Source organism: Leucoraja erinacea, chromosome 7 (genome assembly GCF_028641065.1).
Source record: "Leucoraja erinacea ecotype New England chromosome 7, Leri_hhj_1, whole genome shotgun sequence".
In the NCBI taxonomy this organism is placed as follows: Eukaryota; Metazoa; Chordata; class Chondrichthyes; order Rajiformes; family Rajidae; genus Leucoraja; species Leucoraja erinaceus.
The window spans coordinates 33,131,150-33,154,781 of NC_073383.1; the positions used below are offsets into that span (position 1 = coordinate 33,131,150).

A 23,632-nucleotide genomic window follows, 5' to 3' on the forward strand; every position below is an offset into this window, starting at 1 on the left:
CGTTTCCTGACCCCTATCTGACACCCATCCATCACACACTCTGACCCCACATCCTCACCTACTCCTCACCACCTAATAATTCCTCCCTGCTCTCCTTGCTCCACTCGCAAAATCTTCACACTTTCCTCATGCCACCTTTTGGTCTCTCACAAGGAACGGCACAAAAATGCTGGAGTAACTCAGTGGGCCAGGCAGCATTCCTCCTTCTCACTCTGCCTACGTTGCCTCTCACATTTCTGCATTACATAACCTCTCTGAGAGAAAATAATCAATAGTTAAGATCTAATAATCCATTAGCAGCAATTCAAAACACAATGCCAATACTCCTCAGGGGCAAGCTTTGGTTTTAAGTGTTCTGGCTGTCTACCAAATTAGCAGGGTAGCTCCTGCAGTTTCTTCAGCCGAACTAAGCAATCATTTCCAGTCAGACAGAAAGAAGCTTGGAGCCTGCTCCTCGGACAGCATTCCTGACCTGCTCCCACTTGTGAGTATGGGTTGAGGGTTGACAGGGTGAGGGATCCGGCCTGCATCTCAGGCTAAAGTAGGGGCACGATTAAGTGCATGTGTACGGCACAGAATATGTTAGATGGAAGATGGAAGGTAGTGCAGTTAAACAAGATAGCGGTCCAGGGGACAGTCTGCTGCCACATTACTGCTTTACACAGAGATGAATCTGGATCACAGGCAGCAGCCATGGCTTGATGAAAGACACCACGCCTGAGTCTGCAGCGACCTGCAATTTGTCCCTCATGCTGGAGATACTGGGGTAGTCAGAGGGGAGTGATGGGGAGGGAGCTGTAGAGGTGGGCAAGACAGATAAAAGGGAACTCAATACAACTTTTCAGTCAGCAGCTACCGAAAACAGGCATAGAGATGCCCCATAATCACTTTGGTGCTGGGTGCAGTCAGTAGTGGAAGGGGAAGTTTCAAGTGGAGGATTTACGAGCAAAGGAGAGGGTGCAAGGGTGCAGGGTGGTGTCAGGGTGAAGGGGAAAGTGTCAGGGGAACTGTGTGAACGAATGGCGAAAATGGTGATGGTTACATGGAGGATATGAGGGTGAAAGCAGTGAGGTTGTAAGAGAAGGATGAAGGGTGCAAGGGATAAAGAGAGTGTGCATGGGGAAAAGGAAGGATGTCAGAGGGAAAAGGAGGGTGTGAAAGAGGAAGGAAGGGCACGCGAGAGAGATGGGGGATGGGAGGGAAATAAAGGGTGTCAGAGAGAAATGAGAACTATTAGTGCCTCAAAATTAAAGGACATTCCTTTAGGAAGGAGATGAGGAGGAATTTCTTTATTCTGAGGGTGGTGAATCTGTGGAATTCTTTGCTGCAGAAGGTTGCAGAGGACAAGTCAATGGATACCTTTTAAAGTGGAGATAGATAGATTCTTGATTAGTACGGGTGTCAGAGGTTATGGGAAGAAGGCAGGAGAATGGGGTTCCGAGGGAGAGATACAGTAGATCAGCCAATGGCGGAGTAGACTTGATGGGCCAAATGGCCTAATTCTTTCATATCACTTATGAACATGAACTGATGAGAGAAAAGGGAATGGAGCCAGAGAAGAAAAAGTGAGAGAGAAAGGAAGGTTGCGAAAGATGGAGGGAAGTGTGTGAAGGATGAAGGAAAGGTGTTAGCGACAAAGCACGGGTGATAGAGAGAGAAAAGGATGTCAGAGAGAAAGGAGAGAGAGAGGAAAGGTGGGAGAGAGAGAGGAAGTGGTTTTAGGAGAGAAATAAGGGTATGAGAGACAGATAAAGGCTGTTAGTGTGCTGGATTAAAGGGGGGCAGGGAACAGAAAAGGGGAGGGGATGAAATAGAGCTGTGAGGAATGGGGGGCGTGAGTAAAGAGGAAAATTGAGGGTGAAAGCGGAGATATAAATGTGAGTGAGGGCATTGGAAGGTATCATAGATTTGATGATGGTGTAAGGGTGAAGGAAGGAAAGACAAGCATGAAGAAGGGAGTGAGCAAAGGTGAAAAAGAAGAAGTGAAGGTGAATAAAAGTGTATGAAAGTGAGAGTGTGAAATTGAAAGGAAGGGTATGGAAGTTAATGGGTGGAGAATTTCATGCAGTTCCTTTGGCCCACTTTCAGTCAAACAGACAGAAACTGTGAGCCTGCTTCCACCAACAGCATTCCTGATTTGCTCCTACCTGTGAGTGCGGCTTAAGGCCTGAGTGGTCTGGCTAGCATCACGAGGGCACAGCTTAAGTGCAAATATAAAGCCTCCAGGCACTGGGATAAGTTTGTTAAAACGTGAGAGGAGTGCTGTTAGCAAGATGTAGTAGTCCATGGTTCAGTTTGTTGCCGCATTGCAGTTTCTCTCTGGGCCCTGCCTGACCTGACAGCCAGCACTCAAGGTCAGCAGAATTGCAAGGCGTGCAAGTCCACTGTTTATCTGTGGAAAGTGAAAGTGACGGCCTTTATTTTCTGATGCTACCGTACCTCCATGGGCAGGAAATGAATAGCTCACAGCAGGGCCGGCCTTAGGAGGTGCGGGGATCCAATTGGGAACAATTTTGGTGAGCCCCAGGTTCCCAGCCAAGGTCTGTAGAATCATAGAAATAGAAATACAGTCTATTATAGACTTTATAGCTCTATGGTAGAATGGAAAGTAATCAAAATGTGTGCTTAAAAAGTGCCTGCGAGTTAATGGACCAAACAGATCTAAGCTGCATTTTAATATAAAATTGCATACATGCAAGCCTACTAGTAACAAACAAAATGTGTAGACCACCTCTGAAAAGTACATAGTTACAATACCACTTGTTTTAGTGACTGTGAAATGAAAAAAAAAAAGTAATTTAATTAACTAGATCCTGGAAAACCAATAACTATTGGCGAAAAACCAGTCCAGGCATTAAATTTTGGGCTTCAGCCCGATCCTACCCTTTCGAGCTTTGATTACTGCATACCTTTTTGAGTGGAAGGCTTGCCATAAAACCATGGATTTTACGATTTAACTACTTGGTTTCCCTCCCAAGTTGACTCTTTCCAACTTTCCTCACGAGAGCTCGCTTAAACCAAATAAAGCCACGTCTGTTTACACATGTCATTTATTTATTTATTTATTTAAAATAATACTTGTACAGTCTGTAAATATGATTGAACAAAGCAGAAAACATATAACAACCATAATGATATACGATCATCTTTACTGCTCTTTACAGAAAAATTTCCGAAAATCAGTGACTTTGTATTTCAGATATATGGTCACTAAAACTTACCACATTTATGGTTCTGTGACACAAAATGAATCAGCTAGTAGTAAGATCCAGTCATCTGTGTTTACACTCGACGGAAGGGAAACTCACACCATGAGATTGAAACAAATGTAAATCTGACGGCCTCTAGAAACTTTGGTCAGTCACCATGCCAAAGAAAACGTCTTTTAACAATGCGGAGTAAACTGGAGGAAACTGAGACGAGCGAGAGTAGATTACCCTAGGGCAGGGCACCATTAGGCGTGGGGCCCCAATTGGGAGCAATTGGCTTAAGGCCAGCCATGGCTCACAGCATTCAACATAAGGTTTAGGAAGGAACTGCGGGTGCTGGTTTACACCGAAGATAGACACAAAATGCTGGAGTAACTCAACATAAGGCAGCATCTCTGGTGAGAAGGAATGGGTGACATTTTGGGTTGAGTCCTTTCTTCAGACTGAGTCAGGGGAGAGGAAAACTAGAGATATGAAAGGGTAAGGTGTGAAATTGACAGATCAAAGCAGATGATGTTCAAGGAAATGTAGAAGGATCATTGGTGGCTGAAGGGAACTAAAAAGGCAATGTGAGGAGAAAGAGATGAAATATGAAGGTTAGCTCGCCAATAATATAGACTATGCAAAAATCAAAAGGTTCAGATGGACTTGGGAGTGCTGGCACAGGATTCCCAAAAGATTAATTTGTAAGTTGAATCAGTAGTACGGAAGGCAAATGAAATGTTAGAGAGGACTAGAATATAAAAACAGGGACAACAGGGATGTAATGCAGAAGCTTTAAGGGCACTGATCAGACTGCACTTGAGTATTGTGAAGTTCGGGACAGTGAGAAATGGGGCAAGAGGGAGATAGAAAGGGGGGGGGGGGGGGGGGGTAAGAGACGAGGTGGGTGAGAGAAAGAGGGGGCAGGGTGACAGGGCAAGGGCAGGTGTGGGTGAGATGGAAAGGGGGGCAGGGGGCGAAGAGAGGGGGGCGGGGAGGGGGTTGAGAGAAATGTGGACGGGGTCAGGGAGATGGGGGGGGGATGGGGGGGGATGTGGGGGGGGGGGGGGGGGGGGGACGCGACGGGTTGAGAGTGAAGGGCAGTGCGTGTGAGAGAAAAGGATGGTCATTCTTTCTCTTCAGATTCTTTCAGCCTGTGTCGCTGAGTTACTCCAGCACTTTATGTCTATCTTCAGAGAAGTTTACATTGGGAATTCCACATTTCTGGTGATACCTGGGGGCAGTGATTCGTCAACTCGTGTTCATGTTCTGGTGATACATAGCATTGATGCATTGATCAGGTAAACGTTCTTCATTCAGACTGGCAACGCTCTGGAAGTGAATAAAATCAACGGGCGAGCAAGGCGATGAGTGATACTTTGATGTGAACCCAGATTGCTAGAGCGAATTCCCGGCAGTCTGCGAAATGAGCACATAGGGGAAGTCTAACGTGACCGAGCTGTGGTCAGTCCAAAACTTGCTCAGCACATTGACCTCTCCGCCCATTTCACAACAGAGAGGCAAGAAACTTTTTCTGAAGCAAAAACAAGATTGCAGGCGATTCCAAAGAAGCTCTCCAGCCAGAATATGCGCTTTGAGTAGCAGCGGTGTTCTCCAAACGGGTTGTCTTTCAGCAGTTTGTGTCATGTTTTTACAATAGGTTCGCCAACCGTTAGCAAGTCACGCTGTGGCAGGTCGGGGCATAAGCTGGATCTTCATCCCGGCTTTCTGAGGCATCTGGAAGAATTCAAACATGGGGGGTTCCTACCGATGACGAACTTTTGTGACAGGAGGCGATCATTGTTCAAGACTGAAAATCTCTTCAACGTTTGTGAGAGCAGGTGAGATATTATGGAGTGGTTGTGGTTAGGTAAGAATGTATTTCATCCTCAAAAATTAAACGCATATGTCAATTGCACTTTTCTCGCAAGCACACAGTGCTATCCATTGGAAACATTCTGGGTGAAAAAGGCTGAACATAGAGATTTTAAAAAGTAAAGTGGAATCATCAAATCGCATGAATTAAGTTATCGATAATCAGTGGGCATTTGTTGATTGGCTTTATTTTGCCAATAAATAAACAGCGCATTGCCTTACAGAAGTATCTGCAACTGGTAACAAGGTCTGCTTTCTGGGAGTATTGAGCAGTACGTTAATTTCCTTGAACCCAGTCAAACAGTCGCAGTCAGGCTATTGCTGGCAAATTGCCCCGAACTCATCTTGTTTTGGCCTCCCTGTTATAGGAAGGAAACTTTATGGGTATATGGAATAAGCTGCCGAGACGAGGTAGGTGAGGTAGAAACCAAAACATTTAAAAGGCATTTGGGCAGATACCCCGATAGGCAAGTTTCAGAGGGATCTGGGCCAAATGCAGACAGATAGGACTCTTGTAAATGGGGCATCTTGGTCGGCATGGGCAAGCTGGGCCGAAGGGCCTGTTTCCATGCTGTATGATTGTGACTGTAGCAGCAAACATACGCTAAACGCTAAAGTTTGGGTGCGTTTACAAGGCCACACGAGAAATTGGTGTATGATTTCCGAGCACTTGCTGTTTAGACGTTCTGCACAGTGATGTGAAATGGGAACAAGACCAGTATCAGTATCAGTATATCTTTATTGTCATTTCCTGAGTACTCACATACCCAGAGGAAACAAAAAAACGTTGCTCAACCAGTGTCCATTCAGTGTGCAGTACAAATAACAACAAATAAATAGAAATAAAAGTACATATATCATGAACAAATTAAATTAAACACTCTACTCTCTACTAAACATCAACAGGCGTTCCGATCGACAGCTGCTGCAGTGTGTCCAGGTTAATGGTTGGTGCGCGATACTTTGGCAGGGGGCTAAGTCCGTTTATCAGTCTGCGGGAAGAAGCTGAGGAGCATCCTGAGACAATGTCTTTCTGCAGAGTCTCCCTTCCAGTGATCGATGTGAACTTGAATGATGGTTGGAGCTGAATCAGCGTCCACCACCATGTTTTCCAGATATATTTCCTGACCCGCTGAATTACTCCAGCACTTTGTGTCCCATCCACCACCATTAACCACTGGCCTCCAGTATCCACAGCGCAGCCTAGCTACACTACATGTCCATGTCCATCCCTACCAAGAGGGGAAACTTCCCTCTGAAAGACCTGACCAGAGACTCCCAGAATGACAGCTGGTCTCCCAGCAGGCCATCTCCAGCTGCCTCCATCCTTCCACGGACTCCGTTAAATGAGGCCAGTGTCTGACCATAGCCGCTGTGAGAACTATGCTCTTAGCAATTATAAGATAAATAGTACCCTCTTGGTTGGGGTTTTAAATTGGGCAGTAGATGCTCAGTGCAGTACCAGCTACCTCTATGCCACTGGTAGTAGTTCTGAAGTACTTTTTACAGCAGCAATAAATCTGGACCAAATCAACAGTATTCAAAACTGTAAGTGTGATAGGAAGGAAGTGTGGGCCACAGAGTCATTGTGGAAACAGGCCCTTCAGCCCAACTTGCCCACACCGGCCAAGCTACACTAGTCTCGGCTGCCTGCATTTGATCCCTCCAAACCTGTTCTATTTGTGTACCTGTCTAACTGTTTCTTCAACGTTGGGATAGTACCTGCCTCAACTATCTCAACTGGCAGCTCGTTCCATACACCCACCACCTTTTGTGTGAGAAAGTTACCCCTCAGATTCCTATTAAATCTTTTCCCCTTCACCTTAAACCTATGTCCTCTGGTCCTCGATTCACCTACTCTTGGCAAGAGACTCTGTGCATCTATCCAATCTATTCCTCTCATTATTTTGTACAACTCTATAAGATCCCCCTTCATCCTCCTGCGCTCCAAGGAATAGAGCCCCAGCCTACTCAACCTCTCCCTATAGGTCAGACCCTCTCATGCTGACAACATCCTTGGAAATCTTCTCTGCACTCATTCCAGCTTAACAACATCTTCCTATAACATGGTGCCAAGAACTGAACACATTACTCCTCGTCAACGTCTTACACAACTGCAACATGACCTCCCAAAGTCTATACAATACTCTGACTGATGAAGGCCAATGTGCCAAAAGCCTTTTTGACCGCCCTATCTACCTGTGACTCCACCTTCAAGGAACCATGCACCTTCACTCCTAGATCCCTCTGCTCCTCAGCACTCCACAGAGCCCCACCATTCACTGTGTAGGTCCTGCCCATGTTAGACTTCCCAAGATGTAACGCCTCACATTTCTCTGTGATGCCTTCCAGTGCTGGTTTATACCAAAGTCAGACACAAAGTGCTGGAGTGGCGGCACAGAGGCACAGCGGTAGAGTTTCTGCCTTACAGCGCCAGAGATCCGGGTTCAATTCTGACTATGGGTGCTTGTCTATACGTTCTCCCCATGACCTGCATTAGTGTTGCTCGGGTGCTCTGGTTGCCTCTCACACTCAAAAGACGGACGGGTGTGAAGGTTAATTTGCTTGTATAAATATAAAATTGTCCATAGTGTGTGTTGGATAGCATTAGTGTGCAGGGATCGCTGGTCAGCACTGACTTGGTGGTTAACTCAGTGGTTAGTTAACCTAAACTAACTAAATTCAGTGGGTTAGAGCTTCTCTGGAGAAAAAGGATAGGTGACAGTTGGGTCAGGTCAGTCTAAAGAAGGGTATTGACTCAAAACGTCACCTATCCTTTATCTCTAGAGGTGCTGCCTGACCCGTTGAGTCACTCCAGCATTTTGTGTCTAACTTTCTAAACTGTGAGGCCTGTTGTATGGAAGAGATTCAAAAAGGGAAACTTGGAATTCAGCAGAAAGCCCAGCTTCTCACCTAAACAAGAAGCCACAAATACATTTGGCAGTGTCTTGGCTAACAATTGCTTAAACAATTGAATAAAGAATCTTTATTCTTGTAGATTCACATCCAACATCCTTGATCACTTCCATTTTCCCTTTAGCCAAAATATTTGCTTGAAATTCCTTTGCTGATTCCTAGGTGTGTGCTGAGAGAACATATTTAAGGTCCTAATTCTAGTTTCTAGGTGCATAGTTTTAAATTAACAGAAAAAATCACGAGAGACAAAGAGTAGAAAAGAAAGGTTAGTCCTCAATGTGGATGGGAACTGAAAGTATGCTGGAGGCATATTGATAATAAAAGGGTCGTACATCGAGGATGTAGCCTATTCAGAACAAAAATGGGAGCTCTGCCATCAATGCCAAGGACTGTGCTTACTGCAAAATAAATGCTTTACGATAGTTAGTATAGCTTTGTGCATGGGAAATCATGTCTCAAAAGTAGTTTTGAGTTATTTGAGGCAGTAACCAAGAAGGTAGATAATTGTACGGCCATATCCATAGTCAATATGGATTTCAGCAAGGCTTTAGATAGAGTTTGTTATGATGGAGTACTCTGAAAGGTTAGATCACATACTGTATGATCCATGGAGAGCAAGCTAATTGGATGTATAATTGGCTTGATGGTAGGAAACAGGGTGATGGTTGAAGGATTCTTCTCGGACTGGAGACAGCGAGTTGTAGTGTGCCTCACGAGTTGTTGCTGAGCCTTTGTTGTTTGTCATCTATGTCAATGATGTGGATGAGAATGTGAAAGGTACGGTTTGTAAATTTGCTGGTGACGCTAAAATAGGCAGTATTGTAGCTGTGAAGAAGATTATTAACAATTGCAGAGACCTTGATCCGCTGGGGAAGTGGGCTGAGGTGCGGTAGATGATAAAACTTTATCCTCTCACCTTGTCTATGCCTTCTAGATTTAGACTCCCTTACTTTAAAACAATATTGTAACACTACCTAGTGCCCTCATGATTGTGTATGCATCCATAAGATCCGCTTAATCTCCCATATTCCAGAGGAAAGAATCCCAGACTATCTAGTTTCTCCTTGTATCTCAAGGCTTACAGTTGGAGCAACATATTTAAGAATTTTTTCTGCACCTTTTCCAGCTTATAGCTTCCCACATCTGAGCGAGCAGAATTGCACAGGATGCTCCAAGCACGGCCTCACAAGCAACTTGTACTTTTGTAACATGATTTTCCAACTGCACTACTTAATCACCCTGACCAATAAAAGCCAAATGCCTTCTTTACTACCCTGTCCATTTATGTTGCCACTTTCACGTAACTATGTACCTGTACCCCGCAGTCTCTCTAATCAGGGCTCCACTATTTATTGTATCAGACCTGCCCTGATTTGATTCACCAAACTACAAAGCCTCGCATGTGAGTGAGTTAAATTCCCTATGACAAAACTCGGCCCACTGATCTAGATTTAAGTTCTGATGATCATCTTCACTTTCCATTGGGGAATGTTGATGTTCAAGGGCACAAAAGTATCCTTTTAAGCAAACCAATGTATGCCAACATGCAATGGCCGCAGACATTTATGATGAAAAATAACATTTTTTGCTGGATTATTTGGATACATGGAAAAATATATCTTACTGGTTTATAACAGGCATTGGAAAGTATACACCTGGAATACAAGAGTCTGCACATCATACAGCCCCTCAACCCAACTCATTCGTGCCGACAAAGATTTATGTGTTCTAGTCGCTTTAGCCTATATTTGGCCCATATCCCTCCAAACATTTCCTATCCATGTACCTTTCTTAAAGTATTTTAAAAATTGCTGTTGGACCTGGCTGTACAGTTTCCTCTGGAAGCTTATTCCATATAACACCACCCTCTGTGTGTAAACATTGTAGTTTAGATCCCTTTTAAATCGTCCCCTCTCACCTTAAATTCATGCCCTCTAGCTATATCTCCTCTAACCAAGAAAAGACTGCGACCATGTACATCTCTCATGATTGTTTTTATTTCTGTCAGGTCAACCCACAGCCTCCTGTACTCCTACACCTTCTCTGCACCCTTTCCATCCTGACAACATATTTAGTTTCAGCCCACCGAGTCCGCACCGGCCAGTGATCCCCGCACACTAACACTATCCTTCACACACTAAGGACAATTTACAATAATACCAATCCATTAACCCACAAATCTGTATGAAATTGGAATGTGGGAGGAAACTGGAGATCACGGAGAAAACCCACGCAGGTCACAGGCAGAACGTACAAACACCGTACAGACAAGCCCCCGTAGTCAGGATCGATCCCGGGTCTCCGTTGCTGTAAAGCAGCAACTTTACCGCTGTGCCACTGTGCCTCTATATTATAAAGATGTATAAAATCATGAAGGAACATAAAATAACAGGGTGAACATACGGTATTTTACCCAGGGAAGAGGAATCAGAAACAGAAAGACAGTTTAAAGTGAGATGGGCTAGATTTAACAGGAACCAGAGGAACCACTTTTATATACAGAGGGTGGTTAGTGTATGGAATGAGATGCCATAGATGGTAGTTGAGGCAGGTACTCTAACAGCATTTAAGAGAAATTGATATGCAGGGAATGTAGGGTCATGGATCATGTGCATGTTGAGGAGATTAGTTTAACTTGACATCTGGTTCTGGACATACAAGAAACAAGGATTTGCAGATGCTGGTTTACCAAGGAAAGACAAAGTGTAGAAGTAATTCAGCAGGTCAGTTAGCTAGAGAACATGGATAGGTGATGTTTTGGATCGAGAAACTTCTTCAGACTGATTGCAGGGGTGGGAGGTTCCATATTGTTTCTTTCCTCTGCACATACTCTATGGGCTAAAGGACCTGTTCCCATGCGATACGAGGCAATTTAGAACTGAGATGAGGAAACATTTTTTCACTCAGAGAGTTGTGAATTTGTGGAATTCTCTGCCTCGGAAGGCAGTGGAGGCCGATTCACTGGATGCATTCAAAAGAGAGTTAGATAGAGCTCTTAGGGCTAGCGGAATCAAGGGGTATGGGGAGAAGGCAGGAACGTGGTACTGATTGTGGATGATCAGCCATGATCACATTGAATGGCGGTTCTGGCTCGAAGGGTCGAACGTCCTACTCCTGCACCTATTGTCTATGTATCTATGTAACTCAAGTTAATGACACAAATATTAGGACAGATGGCTGTTATTGATGTTAAAAAGTGCTTCTAGAAGGTATGAAGTTCCAGGGTATGTTTAGCTGATAAATGAACTTGCCATCATTAGTCGCAGGTGAAAGTTAGTGATGAATAATAAAAATCATATTAAGGCAACACTTAACAGACAGCCAAGGTTAGTGGGTTTAGAGTTAGAGTTTGCAAGTACCTGTAGTAGGTTTAGAGATAGCAAGTAGACTTTAAGGGATTTGAACATTTTAGGTTTCACGGAAACTTAATATGTTCAAATTCCTCGCGTGCATGGAAAGTATACGCTGAAACCAAGGGACGAGGCAGGAAGTAATTGGGATTATAGTTGAGATTATATACAAAGCTGAATGAATGTAATAGAAGGCAAGGAGGTGTTGGTTTCAACAATGCCTAATTATATCTTAAGCAACATGTAGTATTTCCTTTTCTCCAACCCTACCCCGAGCTTCACGTAACCAAGCAACCCAGGCCCACTCCAAACTGTGACCATTGCACCAGGAGAATCTCCAGGAGACATCAGTGAACAACAGTTTTGCATGCATACTTTACCTCGAGTGATTCAGCAATTCTGCCAGTACCCAGTGTGCAAGACGGATTGATAATGTATAATTTAACGGGTAAAATGAAGTCAGAGAGTCACAGAAGGCGAAGTCTCAATTAACTGGAAATGACAGCTGGGATCGTTTGGTTTTCTGCGTAAGTTTGACCAGACAACATTGGAAACCGTAGTCAAGCCTTAGGGAAAGACTATTCCATTGTTGTGCTTTTTATTCATTTTTCTTTTGAATTTTGATTTGTTCCTGCAAGTGCAGAGGCTAATCTCTCATGGGAGGATATCAGAAAAAAATGACAACAAGAAATAATGAATGCTTCGACTCTGACATCGGGAGGAGAATGGGGAGTGCAGGGAAGAGATAAGACTTTGCCTTCCATCACAGTGAGGAGGAGAATCGCTGTGATGGATGTTTGTGTAAATTGTATTGATTCTTGGTTCTTCTACTTGTGTGTATGACTGCAGAAACCAAATTTCGTTTGAACCTCAATGAAGTTCAAATGACAACAAATAAATTGTATCGTTGTATCAATTGTATCATTGTATTTAAGAATTAATCATCAGAACGATTGTAAATGTGTCAAAAAAAGAGATCATAGGTTTAAGAAGGAAGTTTGAAAGGGGATTTGAGGGAAATGTTTTTTTACAAAGAGAGTGGTTGGCAATTGCTGGGGAAACTGGTGGAGTTAGATTCAATCTCTAACATTAAGAGACAATTAGAGAGGCATTTAAATAGAGTTAAACAGAGCAAAAGGAATTAGTATAGATAGGCAAAAGGGGTCTGAAAGGCCTGTTACAGTGTGTTGGAATTCTATGACTATCACATGAGGAAGGCATTCAACATATTTTGATTTAGTTGGATTATGGACAATCTCTCTGTGTATTCTAATTCTGTTTTCACTTTGAAATAGTTTGGTTTTGGCTTCAGGATTAAATATTTCTGGTATCCTTCAGCAGAGGAAATAGTTTATCTACTATATGTTCATGTTATGATACTGGGACTGGAAAGCTTGAATCATAAGGAGAGATTGGATTGCCTGGGGTCTTTTCTCCTTGAACGTAGGACATTGAGGACTGACTTTATAGAGATATATAAAATCATGAGGGACTTAGATAGGTAAATGGCCACAGTGTTTTTCCCAGGCCGGGAAAGTCCCAAACTAAAACTTAAGGTCAGCGATGTAAGATTTTTGTCACACAGAGGATGCTGTGTATGTGGAACAAGCTACCCGAGGAAGTAGTAAATTGGATACTTGAAGAACTGCAGATGCTGGGATCTTGGGCAAACACAGTGTTGGAGTATCTTAGGGGGTCAGTCAACATCGCCAGAGGGAATGAATGGGCAATGTTTTGGTGACTGAAAGAAGGATACGAGCTTGAAACATTGTACAGTCAGAGTTATGCAGCGTGGAAACAGTCCCTTTGGCCCAACTTGCCCACGCCGACCAACATGTCCCTTCTACACTAGTCCTGCCTGCGTTTGGCCCATATCCCTCTTAACCTGTCCTATCCATGTCTCAATACCTCCTCCTGCAGCTTGTTCTATAAACCCACCACCATTTGTGTGAAAAAGTTATTCCTCAGGTTCTTATTAAATCTTTCCCTCCTCACCTTAAACCCATGTTTGTTCCCATGCTCCGGGCAAGAGACTCTGTACATCTACCCAATCTATTCCTATCGTGATTTTGTAAACCTCTATAAGATCACCCCTCCTCCTCCTCCTATGCGCACCAAGGAATAGAGTCCTAACCTGCTTCCCAAGGCTCAGGCCCTCTAGTCCTGGCAACATCCTCGCAAATCTTCTCTGCACCTTTTCCAGCTCATCTGTCCATTCCTTTCACAAATTCTGCGTGACTCGCTGAGTTTCTCCAGCAGTTTGTGTCTTGCCCATCTGTCAGCTTGTTTGTCTGTATTCCACTATTCCGTACCTGTACTGTGCCCGTCAAAGTTGCCACCATATCTGCTTCCACCACCTCCCATGGTAAGTAAGATGCACAGGTTAAAAGCTTGCCTTATAAATCCTCTTTAAACGATTCCCTTCTTACTTAGAAGCTATGTCCCCGCCACCCCAGTATTTGACATTCCACCCTTGGGGAAAAAAGACTCTCTGTCTGTGTCTGTCTACATATCTATCCTTCTCTCAGGATGCCACTCAGCCTCCAATGCTCCAGGGAAAACAAACTAGCCTCTCTTTATAGCTAATGCTCTCCAATGCAGACAAAATCCCTTTGAACCTTTTCTACACTTTCTATAGAACCTCCGCAAAGCCTTCCTGTAATGTGGTGGCCAGAACTGTAACCAACCATCTAACACATCTATAATCTTTTGCCTCTTGTCTCCCTTCTTAAATAAAACAGTCACATATGCAATTTTCTAAACAGTTCAAAAGCTCCCAGAACTCGATGAGTTTAATAAAACTTTAATAGATGTCACTACTATATCTGTGGACACTTCAAACTCGTTGATGCAGGACATCAGGTCTTGTTGCTGCCATACAGCGGCAGAGACCCGGGTTCGATCCTGACTACACATGCTGTCTGTACGTAGTTTGTACGTTCTCCCTATGACCAGCATGGGCTTTCTCTGGGTGCTCTAGTTTCCCCCCCACACTCCAAAGACGTACAGGTTTGTAGGCTAATTGGCTTGGTAAAATTGTAAATTGTCCCTAGTACGTAGGATAGTGTTAATACATGAGGTGATCACTGGTACAATGTGGGCCGAAGGGCCTGTTTCCGCGCTGTATCTCTGTATCTATCTCTGTACCTCTAAAGCACAGAAAGAGGCCTTTTGGCTCATCATGCCTATGCTGACCCAATCAATTCCCTGTCACTACTGATATCATTTTCCAGCAGATAACCTGTAGCCTACTTGCCTTGGTGAAGTGATTATCTAGGTACTTCTCAAATTTTGTAAAAGTCTTTTACTCCACCAACCCATCAGGCAGTATGTCCCTGATTTCATCCAGCCTCTGGATGAAAAAGTTCTTCCCAGATTCCCTTTAAATCTCTTATTCTTCACCTCAAACCTATGCCCTACGGCTTTACACATCTCTGCCGTGGGGAAAAGTTATCTATCTCATCGATGCCCTTTATCGTATCCCATCCTGTCGCTTCTGCTCCAAGGAAAACAAACCTAGCCCATCTTGTAGTTCCTCATAACTGTAACATTTCATCCTAGGCAACATCCTAGTGATGGTTTTGCTGAACATTTCTGCTCGGTCCGACAAAGTTTTCTGAATATCCCGGTTGCTAATCATTTTAATTCCCCTTCCCATTCACATACTGATCTTTCTGTCTTCGGCTTGCACCATTTTCAGAGTGAGGACACATACAGAGTGGATGAACAGCTCCTCATAATCCGCTCGGGCTGTTTACAACCCAGCAGATTGTATATCGATTCCTCCAATTTTAGGTAATTAAACAACCCCCACTTCTCCCACTTGTTTCCCCTCCACCTCTCTTCTCTGTGCCCCACCTGGATATGCACCCATTCTTCCCTTTCCCATTCCCCTTCAAACTATATTATTTCCACATTTTGTATCTCTTAAATCTTTTTCTCCTTATGTCACACTTTTTGCCTTTTCATTTGTTGGTATTTGCCCAAACATCTGCCTATAAAAAACCCTTGCCTGTAAACACCTATCACTGACTAGATTTTGTCCAGTTGCCATGTCTCTTCCAGCTTTTTCCACCACTGTACTGAACAGTCATTCTGAAGTACTTTGTGTTTTTTTTTGTAAATCAGCATCTGTAGTTCCTTGTCAACATCTGTTGCCCTCCCTGGAACAGTCACGTTCTTCTTACAGCATAGCAAGTAAGACTGCACACAATACTCCAGACATGGCCTACCACTGTTTTATAATGCTGCACCAAGATTTCCCGATGCTCATATTCTATGCCCCAACTAAGCAAAGGAATAATCCTGTATGCATTCTTTGCAACCCTCTGTACCTGTGCTATCACTTTCAAGGATCTTTGTACACTAATGTCCCTTTCTTCATCAATAATCCCTAGGGCCCGATTATATATCAAACCCTTATTAGATAACCCCCTCCCCCCCACCCCCCAAAAATGCAACATTGCACTAACCAAGATTAAATTACATCTAGTATTGCTCTGCCTTACAGTTGATCAATATAATTTTGTTGCCATGGACTACTCTTATAGAAGTCATAGAACATAGAACAATACAGTACAGCACAAGAACATACCACACAAACTGCTAGAGTAATACAGCCCTTCGACACAACAAGTCCACGGCGACAAAAATGACCCATCTCAGTTAGACCCATCTTAGACTCATCTAACTTTGTCCTGTTTCCCATTTGCCCATATTTAGCCCATATCCCTCTAAATCTTTCCATTCCATGTATCTGTCCAAATGTATTTTAAATGTTGCTGCTGCATCTGCCTCGACTACTTCCTCTGGCAGCTCATTCCAATTACACATCATCCTCAAAAGGTTGCCCCTCAGGTTTCCATTAAATATTTTTCCTCTCTGTTTCAACCTATATCTTCCAGTACGTGATGCCCCTACCCTTGGAAAAGACTGCACTTTCACTTAATTATTCTAAACACCTCTATTAAGATCATTAAGTCGTTGGAGGGATTGCTACAAGTTCTTCCATGCTATTTGAAAATATTTTTTGGATATTTGTAGTGTTCTCCAATGCGAATACTAACATTAATTGGACTAAGCTACACTTTCCTGCTTTTCATTCATAACAAAATTCCCATTCCTCTGGTCTCCTAGCTCTTGTCATTTTGCATTGTCTATTCTTTGATTTTATTAGCCTTTCTTCGTGGTTGGTTTGTTCACATGATCTGTCTTTCTCCTGGAATCCCTCTTTCCAATTGGGATACATTTAGTCATAGAGTCATAGTCAAACAGCATGGAAACGGACCCTCGGCCCATCTTTCCCTCACCGACCAACATATGTCATCTACACTAATCCCACCTGCCTGCGTTTGGCCCATCTATATATTACAAAAATTCTCATCTTGTTTGTATGCGTGTGTGCGTGTGCGTGAGATCCCAAAACCCGACCAAAACAGTACATGATAGCGCTATAATATTTGGCCCACCTTACTCACCATTGTCCTGGGATGTAAAGAAAACATGTTTCATTCGTATTGATGTTAGATTTTACAAGTTATTGACATTTTAAACTTTACAAAAAACACTCTTCAAACCACTTTTTCACTTGCCCTGCCCGTCAGTTATGTTCAACATCATCGAAACTCCGCCAAAACGGTACACGATAGTGCTACAATTTCTGGCCCACCTTACTCATCGTTGCCCTGGGGTGTGCATTAGCCAAATTTCGTTCAGATTGACATTGTATTTTACTAATTATTGACATATTAAACAATACAAAGAACACTTTTCCACTTGACCTGCCCATCTGCCGCGTGACCGTGCATGCGCAGAGGACCCGGTATCCGCGTGTGCGATTTAAAAATAACTGAAAGTCTCCCCTGCTGAGGCTGGGGCTAGGTTTGGGGGGCAGCGGCGCTGCTGCTCCAGCGGCCCGCAGAGAGGGAGAGGAGCGGGACCCAGGGCAAGGACTAGACCACAGCCTCGGCCTCTCCCTTCCTCTCCCCCGGCTCCAGGCTGTTCGGCCCGTCCCCCCTGACAGCCTCCCGCCTCAAGTACAACTTCATCGCTGACGTGGTATAGAAAACAAGGCCGTGCCTGGGCAGTTGGGTGAGGGTTGCCATGACTCGCGTCACAATGGGGATCTCTGGCGTCACAACGGGAACCCATCAGCCGCGCCTGCGCAGCTGGAGGCTATGGGTGAGTGGTGGAATATTTCGCTGGGGGAACAGGCCCAACGGGTCCGCACTTGGTCTAGTATCCCTCTAAACCTATCCTACCCATGTACCTGTCTAAATGTTTCTTAAACATTGCGATAGTACCTGTCCCAACTATCTCCTCTGGCAGACAAAAGTGCTGGAGAAACTCAGCGGGTGTGGCAGCATCTATGGAGTGAAGGAAATTGGCAACATTTCGGGCTGAAACCTCTGAAGAAGGGTTTTGGCCCGAAACGTTGCCTATTTCCTTTGTTCCATAGATGCTGCCGCACCTGCTGAGTTTCTCCAGCACTTTTGTCTACCTTCGATTTTCCAGCATCTGCAGTTCCTTCTTGAACATATCTCCTCTGGCAACTCGTTCCATGTACCCACCACCCTTTATGTAAAATAAAAAGTGACCCTTCAGGTGCCTACTAAATCTTTCCCCCCCTCACCTTAAACTTATGTCCTCTGGTTCTTGATTCCCCTACTATGGGTAAGAGGCACTGCGTTTACCCAATCTATTCCGCTCATGATTTTGTACACCTCTATCAGATCACCTCTCATACTCCTGCAGTCCAAGAAATAGAATCCTAGCATGCCCAACTCTCCCTATAGCTTTGAGTCCTGGCAACATCCTTGTAAATCTTTGCATCCTTTCCAGCTTGACAACTTCAACATGATGATCAAACAGGAACACGCTACTCTAAATGTCGTGTCACAATTTATATAACTGGTCTTATTTCTCTATATAACTAAAAGTCTTCATCTTGTTTGTGCCCACAATGTGTGTGCGTGGCCGTCTCTGTGTGTGTCAATCTGGTTAATTCCCATCTTCTTCCAAACGCTAGGCCACAGCCTTCCCATTTTCACACATCCTGCTCACATTTTTCCAGTGGTGGCAATAAACATCTTCCCATCACATTTCCACATATATTTCTGAAGTTATTAATCGTTGAAATTTAAAAAACAGCCCAATTTCTTCAAACTCACCCATTTTGGAAAAAAAATCTGACTGACGTCACAATGAGAAAAGGACTCTGAAGAAGCAGAGTCTAAAGAAAGATCCAGACCCAGAAGTTCATTTATACTTTTCCTCCAGAGATGCTGCCCAATCTACTGAGTTACTCCAGCACTTTGTGTCGATCTTTAAAATAACTTGTTGTAAACTAGTTTAGTTAACGTTATTCATGGTGTTGAATCGATTGAAAATGTTTATTTGGTTGTATAAAGCTCCTGGGGAAATGTTATTGCCAATGATATCAAAAAACATTCTACTTACTCGAAGCAGGCTGGATAGGTTTCTCCAATGCAGAGTAGCTATGTTATGTTCACGTTCACAAGTTATTGGAGTAGAATTAGGCCATTCAGCCCATCGAGTCCACTCCACCATTCAATCATGGCTGATCCCTGCCTCCTAATCCCATTTCTGCCTTCTCTCCATCACCCTTGACACCCTTCCTAATCAGGAATTTATCTATCTCTGCCATAAAAATATCCACTTGGCCTCCAAGCCCTCTGTGGCAATGAATTCCACAGATTAACTACCCACTGACTAAAGAAGTTCCTCCTCACCTCCTTTCTAAAAGAGCACCCTTTAATTCTGAGGCCATGACCTCTGGTCCTAGACTCTCCCACCAGTGGAAACATCCTTTCCACATTCACTCTATCTATGCCTATCATTATTCTGTAAGTTTCAATGAGGTCCCCTCCTCAACCTCCTAAACAAGCGAGTAGAGGCCTAGTGCTGTCAAATGCTCAATTGCCGCTATTTAAGCTGACATTTAAAATGCTTGTAAATTAGTTTAGTTGATGAAATTCACGTTGATGAATCGATTGGAAACGGTTATTTTGTTGTACAACATTTTTAGGAAAAGTTATTGCCATATCTGTATCAAAAAGCATTGTACTTACTGCAAGGAGGACTAGTGTAGATGGGATATGTTGGTCATCATGGGCAATTTGGGCTGATGGGCCTGTTTCCACACTGTATGACTCCATGACTCTATGAGCTAATCCAAAGTTCTGTTTCTTCCTATAGGACTGGCAGCTGACACGGACTGAGAAGATAACAAAAATTATAAACATGTCATCTACTAACAAACTGTCTCCTCTGGAAGCTGGGAATTATGGGCAAAGCATAACCTTTCATAGCAGCACCATTGTAAGAAGTCCCAGTTTCATCAAAAGAGTGAACAATTCAGCAACAGAACAGGTAGAGTCTTTAGCACAGTGTGAATGGACAAAATATATTCTTACAATTTTTTCTTCCATGATCCCAAAGAGATCTCTAGGAAAGGGGAATTTTTCATTTTAAGCAGTCACTATCAAGCCAGCATCTTCCAAGACAGATGAAGTCCATGATTAGATACATGAATTAGATACATTGGATGCAGCCTTCTCATTGTCTTCTTAAGATGTCCCTTGGTACAGAGAATTACTCAATTCCACTGTGGGCTCTAAAGTCAATTGTGGGACTTGCAGATTTAGTTACTAGTAGAGCAGGAAATGCTTGTTGGTAAGTGGGTAATTCAGGAGGATGCACTCCTGCAGTTTATATTGGGAGCACACTGAAGCCAATGCTGTCAAGAATGATCAGGTGAACCGACTCAGCAACTCCTACAAGTAGGCAATTAATGAATGCCTCCTGACTCTAATATGGGCCCTGGCTCACTCTAATATGGAATCAGCACAGTTGTGTCAGCTCAACATTTGCATATAGGCCAACACCGGAAGGTCCAAATGAGAGTTAAGGAGGAACATTGCTGCCTTTCAACACTGAATTTTAAAGAGATTTTCATGGGTAACTTCTATGCCAGAGTTAGAAAACTCTCAGACTTCCAGAAATGTACGATTGTCAAAGGAGTGGGGAATGCCATCTTTGTGAAATATTTTATTAAATATGTATTTGTAAGGCCTTGTGGAAAACACCCCAAACTGTTATTTGCCAGATTACAACAAGCATTGCAATATTCCTGATGCAAATGAAGGTAGACAAATCTCCCAGGGCCAGATCATTTATATCCAAGGACACTGTGGGAAATTAGAGAAGAAATTGCAGAATCCCTGGCAGAGATTTACGAGATGTCATTAACATGAGGTGCCAGAAAACTGGTGGCAAATGTTGTGCTTCTATTCAAGAAGGGTTGGAGGTAAAAGACTGGAAATTATAGGCACAGTGAGCATAACATCTGTAGTTGGAAAGTTACTGGAGAGTACTCTGAGGGATAGGATATACATGCATTTAGATAGACAAGGGCTGATTATGGTCGTCAGTATGGTATTGAGTATAGAAGTTGGGAGGTCATGTTGCAGTTATAATAAGATGTTGATGAGGCCGCATTTAGAGTATTGTGTTCAGTTTTGGGCACCATGTTACAGGAAAGATGTTGGCAAGTTGGAAGGGTATAGAGAAGATTTACGAGGATGTTGCCAGGACTGAGCTATAGGGAGAGGTTGAGCAGGCTGGGTCTCTAGTCCTTGGGGAGCAGGAGGCTGAGAGGTATATAAAATCATGAGATAAATAAATCGAGTAGATGCACATGCCCAGAGCAGGGTAATCGAGAACCAGAGAATATAGGTTTAAGATGAACGGGGAAAGATTTAATACGAATCTGAGGGGTAACATTTTAACACAAAGGGTGGTGTGTGTATGCAATGAGCTACCTCCAGAGGAGGTAGTCGAGGCAGGGACTATTGCAATGTTTAAGAATCAATTAGACAGGTACATGGATAGGACAGTTTTTTGGGGTTTTTTTTTTGTTTATTTTATTAGAAGTAGTACAAAACAGTACAGTGGAACCTAATTTTAGGTGCCAACTATGTCATACCGTAATCCATTCTATGTACAACCTCTAGTTTTATGTTTTGAGAAGGAAGTAAGCAAGACAAGAAAAAGAAAACAATAGAAAGGGGAAAAAGAGGAAAAATAGATGATAGAGAGTAGAAAAACGTGAAGTGTGTACATAAAAAAAAGAAAAAGTGGGAAGTAGAAATAGGAGAGAAGGCCCCTTAAAAGAGAAATTTTCAAATCTTTATTCGGAGATGTAGATCTATCCGCGTCATGAACTGAAATCAGCAATCTTTACGGTACCGCTGCATCACATGATTCCAAAAAGTCGATGAAAGGAGACCAACTCCTTAAGAATTGGTCATATTTATCTATTAGTCGGAGTCTCATTTCTTCAAGGCGTGCTATGTCCATCAGATTCCTAATCCACATTTTAACAGTTGGTATGGTTGTATTTTTCCAAAATTTAAGTATCAGTTTCTTTCCAATTAATAACCCATAATTAAAAAAAACGTTTTGGTCTTTATTTAAATTGATATCTTCTACTATTATTCCAAATATAATCCATTCCATTTTAGGTTCTATTCTGGATTTGAAAAGCTTTGTAAATATATCAAATATATCGCTCCAAAATTTATTCAACTTTGTACTAGTTTTTTGAAAAAGTATTTTGGAATATATATTGGGATCACTTGAAACAAATATATTAATTGTGGTAAGAAAGTCATTTTTATAGCGTTAATTCTACCTATCAATGAGAGTGGGAGCGTTTTCCAAAATTTAATCATATCGTTCAGTTTATTTAATAGTGGCATAAAATTGGCACTAAATATTGATTTGTGTCTTCTCGTAATTTGAATACCCAGATACTTGAATTTTTCTGTTCCAATTTTGAAGGGGAATTTTAGTAAGTGTCTCGAATCCTGTGGTTTTAAAGACATAATTTTGCTTTTATTCCAATTTATTCTATATCCTGAAAAAGAGCTGAATTCCTCAATTAGTATTAATAAGGTGAGTATACTCGTTTGTGTATTAGTAATATATAAAAGGATATCATCAGGGTATAATGAAATTTTATTCTTTGAATCCTTAGTGTTATATCCGTGAATATTCGGGTGATTTCTAATCCTTTCGGCCAGTGGTTCTATCATAAGGGCAAATAGCAATGGCGATAAGGCACAACCTTGCCTATTACCCCTTGATAAGTAAAATTTTGAAGATAGCATATTGTTAGTTAACATTCTTGCCATAGGTCTATCATAAAGTAGTTTAACCCATCTAATAAAATTCTCTCCCGTATTAAATTTTTGGAGTGCCTTGTATAAATACTGCCATTCTACCTGATCAAATGCCTTCTCTGCATCCAGCGTAACAACTGAAATATCTTCATTGTCCTCATTGTGAGAGTACATTATATTGAAAAGCCTTCTCAAATTATTAAATGATTGTCTTTTGGGTATAAATCCCATTTGATCCATTTTTATTAAATTGTTAATATAATTATTTAGTCTTCTAGCTAGAATCTTTGCTAAAATTTTCTGATCCGTATTTAGAAGTGAAATAGCTCTATAAGAACCCGGTTCATCTAAATCTTTATCTTTTTTTGGTATAAGCGTTATTGGTGCTTCTGCTAGGGTTTCTGGTAGTTTATTTTCGGTATAAGCCTGCATGTATAAATTGAATAATCTTGGCACAATTGACTCCTGAAATCTTTTATAAAATTCATTACTAAAACCATCTGGTCCTGGGGTCTTCCCATTTTTCAGTGAGTTTATTATTTGTTTTATTTCTTCACTAGTAATCCGTGCTCCTAATTGCTCTTGTTCTAAACTATCCAATTTTGGGAGATTGCAATTATCTAAAACATTTGTAATTTTACTAACATCTGTATTTATTTTAGATGTATATAAATTATGATAAAATTGGGCAAACCTCTTATTAATATCCTTTGGCAGTGTTAGAAACTCACCCTTATCCGATTTAATTTTAGTGATAGTTTTTTCCTTTTCTTGTTGCTTCAGTTGCCTCGCAAGTAATTTATGTGGCTTATCCCCAAATTCGAAGTGTGCATGTTTTGTAATTTGGAATAATCTTATTACTATTGCCGATAGTATTCTATTGATCTTATATTTCAATAAAGTTATCTTATTATGTTTATCTATGGTTGGGTCAGTTGCATTGTCCAGTTCTAGTAATTTTATTTCCTGTTCTATCCGCTGAAGTTCTCTTTTATTTTCCTTATTTTGAAAACTTTGGTAAGAGATTATGACGCCGCGAATATATGCCTTGAAGGTTTCCCATAATAGCGGTGCAGAAATACCCGGCGTGTCATTT

The 23,632-nt window shown here is 42.3% G+C and overlaps 1 protein-coding gene across 1 annotated transcript in view; it reads left to right on the plus strand.

The window, feature by feature from the left end:
• The first annotated feature begins 431 nt into the window (after window positions 1-431).
• trpm2 (transient receptor potential cation channel, subfamily M, member 2) overlaps window positions 432-23,632 on the plus strand; it is a 114,542-nt gene continuing 91,341 nt past the window's right edge. The window contains exons 1-3 of the mRNA XM_055638177.1: window positions 432-484; window positions 4,852-5,032; window positions 19,550-19,723. Of these exons, the coding sequence (XP_055494152.1) occupies window positions 19,595-19,723 (129 nt within the window). The 5' untranslated portion in view covers window positions 432-484; window positions 4,852-5,032; window positions 19,550-19,594. The remainder of the gene's footprint in view (window positions 485-4,851; window positions 5,033-19,549; window positions 19,724-23,632) is intronic.